A 13441-nucleotide genomic window follows, 5' to 3' on the forward strand; every position below is an offset into this window, starting at 1 on the left:
GATAAAATCTTTGGATACCGATTGAAGTTGTTAGTTGTATTAAAACACATGAATCAAAATGTATAAATTAAATCTTACCATCACTTTGGATTGGATTGAATTGTGAGCACATTGATCTATGTGATAGTTCGTTTTAGATTTGAGCTAACTTTTAATGTCTAATATAATGGATAGTTTAAATTAATATATAATTTAATGGATAGATTGATGAAAGTACTTTTTGAAGAATCTTTTTAAAGTTTTTGGTTGTAAACTAGTAATTTTAAAATTTAGAACATAGCTGAGGACTTCTTGTGGGTTAGACTTGAATATTTTTTTTCAAGAACTATTTGGATCTAAAACTTTAGCAGCGCACTTCAATGACCGGTTCCATGGTGTAGTGGTTAGCACTCTGGACTTTGAATTCAGCGACCTGGGTTCGACTCCCGGTGGGACCTATTTAATCATTAGGTTTTGCTGAAATATCTTTGAACAGTTGTGGGTTTCATCTGCCTTCTACAATGCCATATGAGAACATTTTAGTAGTGATCCCAAATGATTTTGGCCCTTATATGAAAACCATTCTTTTCAGAGATGAACATAAATTCATATTGATTCTTGTAAAGGTAAGGATTAATTAAGTGATGCTTTAAGTAATGAAAAGTAATAAGCCCTTTCATATATTTCAATAAAAGCAATTCGAATCCAAAGGTCTATTCAATTATTTTAAAAGCTCTTGTAAAAAATCTGATGTTGCTTTTAGTAGTTTAAGCATGCACAGATTTCTTTTTATTCAATTGCTTATATCATCATATATGAGGAAAAAAGAGGCTATGAGGCGCCTTTTTGGAGGCTATTGGATATAGATAAGATGGATTGAAGTGCAAGTCACCATGATATTGGGTTTAAACCTTGCTTCAAATCCTACACTTTACTACACCACCACCAATGCAAGGCATATTATCACAAACACTAAAGTTAGACCCGCAAGAAGCATCATAAACATAAATTGGCATCAAAGCTAGAAACCGAAAGTATTTCCACATTTCATGGACAGCCATACATACCATATTAAAGCATGAACATCAACTACAAAATATCTACCCTGTGGCCAGTTCCTTAGTTCCTATTTACCTGGCCATGTGTACCACAAAAACCACCTTCATACAAAATGCCTGCTGTCTTCCATTTGTTTCCTAAAGTTTACTCAAAAAGACCCATAAAATCCTGCCAGCAACAGCAACCCTATCAATCATCAAAACGGACCCCATTTCTTCTCTGCAACTTCCAAAATACTAACACAGATTAGCTTCTCTTCTTCCTCATCATCACCATCCTTTCCCACTTGGAGCAACTCGTCAACATCATTAACTCCAGCATGATTCTCTCTTGAAGGACCAGAAGCCGTACTAGGATGGACCGGTTCTTGCTCAACTCTTTCACCATCGCAAACGCTCCCCTTCACTAATGAAGGCAAATTGGTTTCCTTAATCTCCGCTTCCTCATCACCCTTCACCCTCGGATTGGCCCATGAAGGCAGTACACGTTTCCCCAAATTCCTTCCTTCATGGCTGCTAACCCTAACCCTAACGCTTCCTTCCCCAACTTCAAAATTAGATCCATGATTTTGCAGATTTTGAATCTCTGTTTCCGGCGCACCTTCAGGAGATGCATCAGAGTTCTTGAACCACTCCAGCAATTCCTCGGTGTCGGTGTCGCTCATAGCCGGAGATTCAATAGTCTTTGCTTTCAATCTTTTCGAAACTCCATTCTCTTCTTCTTCCATAACCCTCTTACTCTTCCTGCCGCTATTCGCCACAGCTTCACAATCAACGATCACTGGATCATCGTTGTTGTTGCAGTTATCAGAGGAGGCGTTAGTCGACCTGGACTCAGGAGGGGTGTGGAAGACTTCTTCATCTTCGGAAATGTCAAGAGCAGGTAATATCACGACGTCGGTGGAGTTGACCTGATTTTGGAAGGCGGCGTCGGAGCCGGAGTCGGAGTCGGAGAGCCCAAAATACGGACCGTATTCTACGGTGGTTATGTCAGAGGGGGAGGAATATCGGCATTCCTCGAGTATCCAAGCAAAAGGATCGGGTTCCATTCCCTCAACTATTTTGAAAAACAACTAGTGAAGTGAAGCTCGAATGCCTTTTCCGGCTGAATATATAAACATATAAAAACAACTAGGGAAGTGAAGCGCCACGAACCGTTTATAAAATAAATAAAAGGGTAAACTGTACCAACAGTCACTCAATTTTGGGATAGTTAACAAAAAGTCATTCAAGTTTTAATTTAGTCTCTCAATTTTTTAAAAATAATAAAACAATCATCACTAACCTTTTTCCGTTACAAATGTAATAGAGTTATCTTTTTTTATTACAAACTTAACGGAAGTGTCATTTTTCATCCCCTTAGCACTACTCTCACATCCCTCTCCCTTTTTTCCCACCATCCCCTTTACTTTGATTCTCTCTCCCTCCCCCCTCTTTCCCACCATGTTGCACCAAACTAGGGAACCACATCTTCACATTTGGTAAGCACAAAATCAAGCCTAGCAAGTTTGGGTGTTGCATATTGTTCAACTTCCTTAATTCCCATCACAAACCCAAGAAAAGAAAATCTCAAAAAATAACTAGGCTACCTTGTTGCAGTCACCAAATTCGAATAAAATATCAGATTAGTCTCCCATAATTCTCTAAATTTTATGGGTGCATATTTAGTGTTTATCTTCACTTTTTAATTCATTCCTTCATCCCTTTTAGAGGAAATGTAATCTACAAAAAATCTCTCAAGTATGAACATTCTTTCTTAGTCATTTTCCTTGTAACCCCACAATGGAGCTTTGGACTCTTACACAAGCAGAATTTCATTCTTTTCCTATGGCACATCCTCAGCTCATAAAATTTCATTTGAACTTTGCAACTAAAATCTCCAAACCGAAGTCCAAGTTCTGACCACTATTTGGATTCAGGGTAGATTTTTTCCCTTTACTAGTATGCAGAAGTTATCATATTGTTAAATTTTGTAACTTTGATTTAAACCCATAATCCTAATCCTTCATAGGTTTGTACGAATTCAAACATCAATCATTTTAGGCATCAACACAACAAAACTAAACAATGGAAAAAAAAAAGGCAAAGATAAAGAGCTTTGAGATATACCGTGAAAACGATGCCAAAAGCCAACAAATCCTGAACAAGGAAGCCGAGAACATCCCACTTGGGACCTTTCCATAAATCTGGCTGAATGCCCGGAAGATTCGGGAATGACTTACCATCAACCAAAATCTCAGACGAACTCTCACCAACGTCCTCTAATCTAATTCCAACAGCAATGTTTGATTCTTCAATCTTCGCCATCCTTCAGGCTCCTGCTCCTCATCTTGTTCTTTTGTGGTGAGACTGCTTTTCTTGTTCTTGCTGTCGAAACATCCAGCTTCGGAAAAGAACTTTTTGGCAACGGAGGTCTCAAGTGGATGGTGGGGAAGAGGGAGAGGGATGGGAGAGCAATGATAGGGGATGAAAAATGGCAGGTCCGTTAAGTCTATAACGGAAAATGGTGGCTCTGTTACGTCTGTAACGAAAACTGGTTGGTGATGACTGTTTTGTTATTTTTCGAAAATTAAGTGACTGAATTGAAACTTGAGTGACTGTTTTGTCAGCTACCCCAAAGTTGGATGACTGTTGGTGTAATTTAACCTAAATAAAATCAAACCAATATAAAATGGTAAAATAACTATGAAGGCCCCGTAATAGGTGCCGGATTAAATTTTACCTTTTCTACCAAAAAGATATTATACTTAAATTAAAGAGTAAATTGATATTTTTATTAGAAATTTCATTTATCTTTACTATTAAAACTTGGTCTTTGTACTTCAACATAAGATAAAAAAATTAATTTTCTCTTTAATTTAAGGTATGTAATTAGATTTCTAATACAATGATCTCTATAAAAATTTTACCATATAAAATGTAAGCTGACTAATAATTAGAATAAGTCTAATTAAAATTCATACATTGCAATTCAGCCTTTATCAAAAATATCAAAAATCCATTTGAGTTTATTTTACTTATCTTTATACTTTATACTTTAATTAATTATTGCATTCAAGAGTCTTGTAAATTCCATTTTAATCAATTTAATTTTTATTGATTGAAGGGATAAAAATTTTGCATTTTTAATTTATAAATAAAATAACAAAAGACTTGAATAAAATCTTTAGGAGGATAGTGAGAAGTTAGGAGTAAAAATATAAAAAAATATTCAGCTAACAATTTTTTTAAAGTCCGTAATAAAGAAAAAGAAATGACTTCTAAAATTCCATAACCGGGAGCTAAATGAACACCCTTCTTTTTTTGACAAAGTAATCCCAACTACGAGTTTATAAACAAAAAGGATCTGCACAGGCAGATTATGCACCAAATCACAAGGTATGGTGGCCTGGACCATATTATAAATAGGAAACGGCCATCTTTATTTTGAAGTTCCAAAACCAATATGATTTATATAAACTTGTAATCTAATTCTGGCAACCAAACACCTCAGGTTTACACCCTAAATCCAAGGATAGACCTATTGAGGTCGGTTTGTAACTGTGGACAAACCCTCTAGATGTAGCTCGCCGAGGGTCTTTGTTGGTTTTCCTTTGTATGGGAGGACCGGTGGCAAATCCCGATGACGTTGTGTTCAAAACCGATGAGCTGAAGGGAGTTTTGTTCGCACCAAAAGATGTGATAGAGCCCTTAAGCGATGCATCGGCGTCTAGTGAATGCCCAACAGCTCCATCTTGATGAGGTGGTGGGAATTTCTCACTCCTGCTCTTCCCATTTGTTTGTGTCATTACTCTCCTTTTCTGGAAACCAGCAAACAAAGAATGTGGCTGAAGCTCATAAGATAACCTTGGGAACAAGAACACATTAAACATGCTAAATTATAAGTGAAAGGTATGCTCGTATTTGGTCTTCAACCTAAATTATGTTACTTGGACTCGGGTGTAAATTGAGTACAAGTATGCGTCCTGTACGACTGTGTACAATTTCTTAAAAGAAGAGAATAAGAGCAAAGTCTCCTACTCACATCAAATTTTGCTTGAATCTCTGTATTTGCTTCAGGGGCTGGAATTGCCCGACTAGCACGTTCACCAACTCTAATTCTCCTGGTGCCATCTACTGCATTAACTTCGCTGTCTAGACCTCTTAACCTATATACAAGAAAGGTATATCTCAGCAATAAAACTCAGCAATCTCTATATAGCCGAACTTAGCAAAGAAAACGAAAGGCAATAAAAGTAAGTCCGCTAACCTTCTTGCTTCTTCAGCTCTCAATTTTACATCCATGTCTTTGCAGGGAGGAAACTTTGGTAAAGTGGATGGCTCACAAGCGTATGGTTTAGTGGTAAAGAACTGCATACAGAAAAGCAAATAGTTCTCAAAATCGTTTGTAGCAAAGGATATACATCATTCAAGTCCCAGGAATGCACGAAATGCTCTTGGTTTGGTTATCTAGCTCTAGCAATGTAAATCAATAGAACTGTCTTCCTATATGCGAATATAGATACAAGTACAACACAAATATTGACTTGCTTGAAAGATGCATTAATAAGCTAATATCACTCACTTCACTTTTAAGAGCTGCAATAGCGGTACTTCGTTCTTCAGGGTCTATTGAAAGAAGAGTTTCAATGAGAGGTAACGCAGAAGATGCAAAGTCCTTGAAGGTTTCTGCTATACAGCGTTTGTATGGATGCTGTAGCTTAAAGAGTGTAGCATTCAGTAATTTGGATTTCTTCCAATATTCCTCGGAAGGGGATCCACACAACTTAAATATCTTATGCAGTTGTTCAACCTAGGCACGAGATAAATCCAGTGTTAGCCGAAAAGAGAAAAGGGGAAGAATTTTATCAACATATAGAAAACAATACAGTACCAAATCAAACAAACCAAAAGCATTAGTGGTTACAACACAAATACCAAACTAATTAGATTTCAAGACTTTCCAAGAGTAACACACAGTTCATTGGTATATGATAAAATATATATATTAATTTGACTTGACAAGCAGTTTGCAACGATGTTTAACAAAGCATTATTTTTGTTGTCAATCGGCACTAGTTAAGAAATCACAAACCAAGAACATTCAGAAACGAGCTTATTAAGAACTGCTACAATATTCAATTACCAATGGCCGTATCGAAAACTATTCTAAGGCTGAGTTGACTATATGCAATAGTATACCATACATGGAAATCTATTATGGTAAGCAACATGTAAGAACAAATATTTCTAAGCATGACTACATGATAGCTTGCACTACCACTAACTCACATTCCAGCAGATTCACAAAAAATCAAAGATCCTATAGGGATAAAAAAAAAAAAAAAACAGAAAATGAATACCTCTGTCCTTGCTGGCACTATTGGCTTCCCATAAAAGAGTTCTGCCAAAATACAGCCTGCACTCCAGAGGTCAACTCCAACACCATAATAAGTTGTACCGAGAAGTAGTTCAGGCGGACGGTACCAGAGAGTCACTACTCGATTAGTCAAGGGCTGCTTCTGTCCGTAAAAGGTAGCGAGTCCGAAATCAGCAATTTTTAAAATCCCGTCATTGTTAATAAGCAGATTAGAGCATTTGATATCACGATGCAAAACGCCTTGTTTGTGGCAATGCTCTAGCCCTGAAAGTAACTGCTTCATAAAGCATTTAATCTGCCAGAGGGAAGATTCATCAAAAGAAATTGATCATCTAAGTTTGACATCTTCAGCCACATAAAAAACTTACTACCCAAAAACTGAAAATTACAAGTACATAATGCCGCAAGCCATAACGAGCCTTGCAGGGGAATTTCAATATATATTTCTGCAAGATGCTGATAAAACTGGATTCTATCTTGAAATTAAGCATTTAATTTGAGGTGATCATACTAAGGTTTAACGGTTTCGAATTTACTACTGGAAACATCTTCATATACAGCAACATATGTACAAGCTACCACCATTTCGCAGCACTTCTCCAATTCATGCAACAAATATCAAAATTCGGAAATGAATCAAAATTCTGATGCAAGCAACTGATTGTTACAAGTTTATATGCTTTAAAACTTCACAAAACATAAATATTGTTTCGAAGGAATTTAACTTTAAAAAAGAAATGTGAGAAATCACTGTGATGAGATAAGTAAGCTGTTAATGGATCATCTGTTTTATTTATCAGCTTGTTCTGTTCCCAGAAACCAATAGATAGATTAACAGCTACATGCTGTTAGCCAACTATTTTAAAAAAGTAGCCTCTTTCCTTATCTTGTTATTTCTCATTCACTCCATCTAGAAACTGTCCAATTAAAGTTATAGTTCAAAAGAAAATGGAAATCTAATTCCAGAAATTGACAAGAAGGAAATTTCCATGAAATTTGCATACCCAAAAATAGTACAAATACAAAGATATTTAACAAGCTCAACAGCAGGTAAAATGGGACCCAAGTAGCTACAGATATGCCTGAGTACCTTCAAAAGTCCACAACAAGCAAAACACAAAAAAAGTACAAGAATCATGTCGTTCCAAACTTTGTCGCTAGGAGGGGTGTTTCTCTAAGACAGGAAAGTTCAATTCTTCTAAGCGTTTTCATATATTTGGAGGGTCCTAAGAGGATCATATCGCCATAGGTCCCAAAATCTCATATAGACAAGCAAGAGCAAGATATGGAGCCATTTGAAGAAAGAATGGTAGTACCTGAGGCTCAGTGAACTTAATCCCTGGTGAGACGGTGAGGCCGGCGAGATCGTGCTCCATGTAATCGAAAACCAAATAAAGACTAGAAGACATTCTTGAAGTAACTAAACCTTCAAGCTTGATTACATTGGGATGGTTCAGCCTTCTTAATACAAGAATCTCTCTAGCCATAAACTTTACACTTTGTGGGTCTAAATTGTCAAACCTAACCTTCTTTAATGCCACTATTTTCCCTGTTAATAGATCCCTGGCTTTGTACACATTGCTATAAGTTCCTTGTCCAATCTTTAAAAGTAGAAAAAAAAAACCACGTTGTTAGGATTAAAATGATGATTAAAAAAAAAAGGAAACTAAAAGTTTGATACCTTGTCAAGCTTCTCGAAGGTGCTGGCGTGTCTCGGGGTCCAGTCATTGATGGCTTCCCCAACGACGTCTATTAGCCACGAAGGCCACCCTTGTAGGTTCGCGTCCTGTGGCGTTCTCCGTCTCTCCGGACCCGGAAGTATAACCGGGAAATCTCCGGTGTGATTCTCTTTTTGCTGCTGTTGCCTCCGCCTCCCTTTCTGTTTGACATCGACGATGCCGTCAACGGCGTCAGTTACTGAAACTACTGTGGATGGCTCGTTAGATCTCTGGCGACGACGAGTACGAAGACGACGTGGAGTTGAGGTGGGGCGATCCCATGGAAGTGATTTTGATTGCTTTCCGATGATACAACCCATAATATCAAGGCAAATGCATGGCGGCCAATAATGCATGAAACGGAAAAAGTAATAAGAGTTAAACGAAAAAAGCCTGAAGGTTAAACGGCGGGCTTCAAAGGAGTGAGAAAACCAATGGAGGTCTCAAACTTGAAGCAGGTTCTAATCTAAAAGAGAAAATTAAATAAATAAAAAGAGAAATTCCCGCGAAGGAGACGAAGGTAGCATAGCTTAACAGAGACACTGAGTGGGAGAGTCCTGTTTTATTTGTTTACTTTGGGTTTTTAAAAGTAGGCGCTGACTCCACCAAAACTACGGAATTGCCACGTACGGAAATTGCGTAGACTCATTTTGGAATTAGACGACGATCCATTAATTCGTGTGGAGCGTACATATATATATTATGATAATGTTTTTTTATACTCTTTGCACTAAAAGAATAGTCCTCTTTTAAAAATTTCAAACATTTTAATTTTAAAAAAAAAGATATTAATGGGTACTACGAGCAAAAATATTTTTAAGTTTTAACATTTCCCTTCATAATAATTACTTGCCATCTGAACTTTGATAATGAATGTCATGTTTTATAAAATATATTTTAAGATGATTATACTTTTTGTGAAAATGATGGCCAAAAAAGAAAGGTGGATTAAGACTTTTAAGTAGGGGTTGAATTAGAATTACATGATTAATTGGGCTTGATAAACTTTAATTAAGCTAAGGCCCTTTTTTAAACATGTGATCACATTAGCTTAAAATAAAATACATCAATTAATTGTTTGTGGTTGATTATAAATGAAAACTCTAATTTTATCATTTTAGATAACAATTCTAATTCACCATTCCAATTCATACTTAATTTAATATTTTTTTAGAGATTAGAGTATATGGCATATGCGTGATTTATGCCAATCTTTTGATTTTCGGTCAAAATAAATCAAAAGTCAAACGTCGTCTGATTCATACTTTATATTTCTTTTCTAAAATTAACATCTTATAATGCAATCGAAAATTTAATATTATAATCAATAAGTAATTCCATATTTTCTTTAATTATAGTATATTCTAAAGATAAGTTGAATATTCCATTCTATTTGAAAGCATACTAATATAGTTAGTAGTAGCAAATTCATGGTTAAAAAAAGAAGATTTTTTTAATTAATTTGACAATATGATTTAATATGAAAGGATTAATGTTAATAAACCCCTTTTAAATATGAGTGCTATTTGATTAAATATTTTAAATAAAATAAGAATTGTTTATTTATTATTAAAATTAAATTTATAGAGTTAAATCAAATCATCATAATCTTTGGTGAAGAGAAGGCTAGTTGTCATGAAAATCACGTATAAATGGTACACCTTTACTACCTACTTTATTGTATTTTAGGGTAAACTACTCATATAGACGTTCTTGTTTCGGTTACTATAATTTTATTTTATCAACCAAAAACATTACATTTCCCTATCAACTGCACTCCTCCAACCTCAGATTCATTTCCCATCTCCAATCTCCCATATGAAACCACCATAAGCGCGGAAAGCTGAAACGAAAAGGATCGGAAATCGTCCGAAACCGGAACCACCGAATCTTGAGGTGTGATGGAGGAGGACCAAGGAGATTAACTTGGACAGTAGGTGATAATGGATTTTTTGGGAACAGCTGGTAGGGTTGATGGGGAGAGAGTTTGGGTTGGCAAAAGCGGGGAAATTAAGAGCAAGGGAAGAAGCAGAGGTGTTGAGGGAAGAAGGGAAAGTGGAAGATTGTTTGGGGTTTTGAAGTTGATGGAAATGGATTTGACTATGGTGAAAGTTGCTGTCAAAGATGAGACCACTCAAGGTCACCGAATGAAAGAACACAGGAAGCTATGAAGAACATGCAAAACACCAATCAGCTAACAGGCTAAAGCTAGGTGCAGGCTGGCCATTCTTGTTGATCTGTTTCCTTTATTTTGTTAGATTTTACTTTTTCCTTATAAATTCTAGTATTAAATATCAAAATTTGTAAAGAGTTGATTACTCCATTTTAAGGCTACCTGTTTTTGGTAATTGATAGCTAAATTATTAAGGTTTTAATGATAAATTTTATTAATTTCTGTTCTTGATTCATTTAAGACATTGACTCATACTTCTTACACATCAAATTTTGAATAAGAATTTCAAATCCGACTTCATCTACCTAATCCACAATAATGACTGTTGATACATCAAATGTGGAAAGATAGAAAACTACAAATTTGAAAAGATTTGGATATAAAATTTTCAATTAAATAGTTTGAGTTTTTTCATCTCACAAATTAAGAGGATGGATGTTTCAAACTTTTATATTAAATTTTAGACTATAAAAGAAAAAAAACCAATTAATTTAATGGGTTAGCAGTTTTTGAATTATTTTTAAATTATTTATATATTTATAATACATAATAAAAATTTAACTATATAAACTCAAGTCAATATCTCAAAATTAATTAATTTAAAAACCGACTAAACTAACCTAATCAAAATCGTTTAATTAATTTTTTTAACTAAAATCAATTTATTTTTTTGTTAAAAAATTATTTAAAGTAAACCAATTACACTCTCTAAATATGATATCATAGGATGAATGTGGAGCTAGCTACACATAGCAGGTTCTAACATGTTCCATCTATGGCGTTGAAAAGTCAAAATTTCATAATTTCGAGCCAAGTTTCCTCTACCTTTTATAGAAAAAGAAAAATCCTATACGGATATGGAATAGGGTCGTAAGTAAGGGCAAATAAGAGTTTTGCCCCTTTCTAACTAATTGAGAAATTTGGTTTTTAAGTCTCTTCACAAAATTAAAACATACAATCTAAGCCTTTTTAGCTTTTGGTTTTTAAAAAATTAATAATTTTTAGTTTTAATTCCCAACCCTTTGAATATAAATATATTTATATAAAATTGAGCATACGCATCTAATTAAAACACATATAGTAGGTTGGGATTGGTTTGCCCTTCTCATATGGGAAAAGGTTGCATCGGAGACCACTTACGTCAAGGAGTAGAGCAAAGGTCTGTTTGGTACTTGGAAACCTAAACTTTACATCTACATTACGTGCGGTTTACCATATCTCTGCTTCTTTGGCAAAAAATCAAACATGTGTTTTTTCTTCACGTTTTTATTGCGAATACCATGTTGGAAATCCTTTAATTCATCTGCTTTGCTTTTCATGCCAATTCATTGGCTTCTATAAATAAAATAAAATAATATAAAACCCATTTGATTCGATTCGGTGTGCAAATCTTAAATAATAATTAAATTATCAATTTGTCTCATCATCTAATATCACAATACCATTTTTTTGAAATCAAGTGGAGTGTGGAGTACATTCTTTTTATATATATGGAATTAAGCTATAGTTTAAAAAATGAAATTCGAGTTATTATTTTTTACGACTTGTTTTTTCTTCTATAAATAACCTCCACATGAACTTAACCCCTCAGCTATTCTGCACTTTCTCTTCACTGTTTACGATGGAAATCAGGGAAGCCAATGTTCGAGCAAAGGCACCTAACAAAACAGACAAGTTTGACTTAGCTACACAAATCTGTTTGAGAATTGCGGCGACTGCGACAGCAATGGCCGCCGCATGGGTGATTTTCACTGCAAACCAAACTGTTGAAGTTTCGGCATGTCTTTTGATGCTCGATATAGCTATTCACCTGCTTTCAAGTAAAACAACCTCGAGCTGTTTTATTATGTGATAAATTCCAGAGCTCATATAGTGTTAAATAATATCCTCCATTTTTTTTTCAGGTTCTTCGCCTATGCAAATGCCATTGCTTTTGGTTTCAGTTTGATGTCGTTGTTCTTTCTGTTCTTTGCCCGTCATGCCTTGACTGCTACTATCTACTTCTTCTTCTTCCTACACGATTTGGTATATAGTGATGGTTTTAATATAAATAGTGATATGTCATGCCCTTTTTTTTTTTTTTTGATAATCCAGCGGGGTTTTGGGACATTGCAGATGATGATGTCTCTGGTTCTTTCCGGTTTGGCGGCAGGGACGGTGATCGGAATGGTAGCACGTGACGGTAACGGCCACACTGGTTGGCTTAAAATCTGCGACCGTTTCGAGAAATTCTGCGACAAGGTGACCGTTTCAATGGCACTGTCGTATGTTGCAGTGGTTTGCTTGCTGGTGCTTACCGTCATGTCGGCCGGCAAGTCTAGACAAATCTAAAACGGGATATAAATTTGGAGAAGATGAGGTGAGGATGATAACTCATAGTTTTGGTGGGTGATAATGAAATTACTGAACTTTCATCATTAGTGGGTTGGCATGCATATCTATTAGGCTCAAGCGTGAAAGAATAAGAGCGACAGATATTGTGGTTTATACCAATTAAAGTCGGGTTCTGAGGAATATTTGTGGGTATGGGATGAAAGCGGGCTGGGTTTCTGGAACAAAATTAAGCAAATTTTAAGTCCAAAAGTGCCGATTTCAGTCCACTGTTGGTTTTATCAGCTTCAAGTCCAACAATAGTAAGTTGTTATCAATCTTCTCTATGGATCCAGTCCAGATTAATTTTATTTTTTATTTTTCCTTAAGAGTTAAATCCACTATTTATTTAAAGTGTAATATTTAGAAGTATTATTTAGTAGGGAGAGGTTTTGGAGATTTTGAGATTCCAAATTTGAATCCCATCTGAAAAAATAAAAATTGAGGCTATATGTGAAGATTCGGGAGGAATTTATTATTTACGATTCAAGAAACTCGCATAATTTAAAAAAAAATTCAAAGGTTCCAGACATAAATTCCAGAGGTATTTGACAATAACATCTCTCAAGTTGTACAGCTAAAAATACTCACATCACTTTCACCTCCTAATATTCTTAAAACCATCTTCCAAATCTGAAAGGGTGTACCCCATTCCCCGGGTATGCTCTTCCAAGTCCAAGTGCTTGAAGGAGAGCCAAGCAAGCTTGCTCCTTTATCACGAAGACAATAGTGAAACACCCCTGAGAAGGGAGATGTCATGAGGAATGATTAAGATACCATTACA

The 13441-nt window shown here is 35.5% G+C and overlaps 3 protein-coding genes and 1 non-coding gene across 5 annotated transcripts; 2 read left to right on the forward strand and 2 right to left on the reverse strand.

The window, feature by feature from the left end:
- Positions 1 to 365: 365 nt before the first annotated feature.
- Positions 366 to 437, forward strand: TRNAQ-UUG (transfer RNA glutamine (anticodon UUG)). The gene has a single exon. It is a non-coding gene; the product is annotated as a tRNA-Gln (tRNA).
- A 520-nt stretch (positions 438 to 957) lies between these two features.
- LOC107939842 (uncharacterized) lies at positions 958 to 3498 on the reverse strand. The gene is made up of 2 exons (XM_016873223.2): positions 3147 to 3498; positions 958 to 2094 (listed from the first exon to the last, which is right to left on the reverse strand). Exons 1-2 carry the CDS (start codon positions 3217 to 3219, stop codon positions 1235 to 1237), a joined length of 933 nt encoding a protein of 310 aa, XP_016728712.2. The 5' UTR covers positions 3220 to 3498; the 3' UTR covers positions 958 to 1234.
- A 739-nt stretch (positions 3499 to 4237) lies between these two features.
- LOC107939812 (probable serine/threonine-protein kinase At1g54610) lies at positions 4238 to 8650 on the reverse strand. Its single transcript, XM_016873198.2, has 7 exons — positions 8078 to 8650; positions 7713 to 7997; positions 6380 to 6691; positions 5602 to 5829; positions 5287 to 5387; positions 5062 to 5185; positions 4238 to 4837 (listed from the first exon to the last, which is right to left on the reverse strand). Exons 1-7 carry the CDS (start codon positions 8468 to 8470, stop codon positions 4505 to 4507), a joined length of 1776 nt encoding a protein of 591 aa, XP_016728687.1. The 5' UTR covers positions 8471 to 8650; the 3' UTR covers positions 4238 to 4504.
- A 3217-nt stretch (positions 8651 to 11867) lies between these two features.
- LOC107939825 (CASP-like protein 1F2) lies at positions 11868 to 13115 on the forward strand. 2 transcript variants are annotated; one of them, XM_041077419.1, is made up of 3 exons: positions 11869 to 12107; positions 12192 to 12312; positions 12403 to 13115. In XM_041077419.1, exons 1-3 carry the CDS (start codon positions 12067 to 12069, stop codon positions 12616 to 12618), a joined length of 378 nt encoding a protein of 125 aa, XP_040933353.1. In that variant the 5' UTR covers positions 11869 to 12066; the 3' UTR covers positions 12619 to 13115. The 2 variants fall into 2 exon arrangements, with proteins under 2 accessions (XP_040933352.1, XP_040933353.1); XM_041077418.1 differs by having other exon boundaries at positions 11868 to 12107; positions 12192 to 13115.
- The last annotated feature ends 326 nt before the right edge of the window (positions 13116 to 13441 follow it).

The sequence above is a fragment of the Gossypium hirsutum genome, chromosome A09, assembly GCF_007990345.1.
Source record: "Gossypium hirsutum isolate 1008001.06 chromosome A09, Gossypium_hirsutum_v2.1, whole genome shotgun sequence".
In the NCBI taxonomy this organism is placed as follows: domain Eukaryota; kingdom Viridiplantae; phylum Streptophyta; class Magnoliopsida; order Malvales; family Malvaceae; genus Gossypium; species Gossypium hirsutum.

Coding starts and splice junctions, on each gene's coding strand:
- LOC107939842 (XM_016873223.2), bottom strand. CDS start 3,219: ATGGAAAGGTCCCAAGTGGGATGTTCTCGGCTTCCTTGTTCAGGATTT. Junction 2,095..3,146: donor CTTTTGGCATCGTTTTCACG/GTATATCTCAAA, acceptor TTTTCAAAATAG/TTGAGGGAATGGAACCCGAT.
- LOC107939812 (XM_016873198.2), bottom strand. CDS start 8,470: ATGCATTATTGGCCGCCATGCATTTGCCTTGATATTATGGGTTGTATC. Junction 5,186..5,286: donor AGAGCTGAAGAAGCAAGAAG/GTTAGCGGACTT, acceptor TCTTGTATATAG/GTTAAGAGGTCTAGACAGCG. Junction 4,838..5,061: donor AGATTCAAGCAAAATTTGAT/GTGAGTAGGAGA, acceptor GCTGGTTTCCAG/AAAAGGAGAGTAATGACACA.
- LOC107939825 (XM_041077418.1), top strand. CDS start 12,067: ATGTCTTTTGATGCTCGATATAGCTATTCACCTGCTTTCAA. Junction 12,108..12,191: donor AGCTATTCACCTGCTTTCAA/GTAAAACAACCT, acceptor TTTTTTTTTCAG/GTTCTTCGCCTATGCAAATG.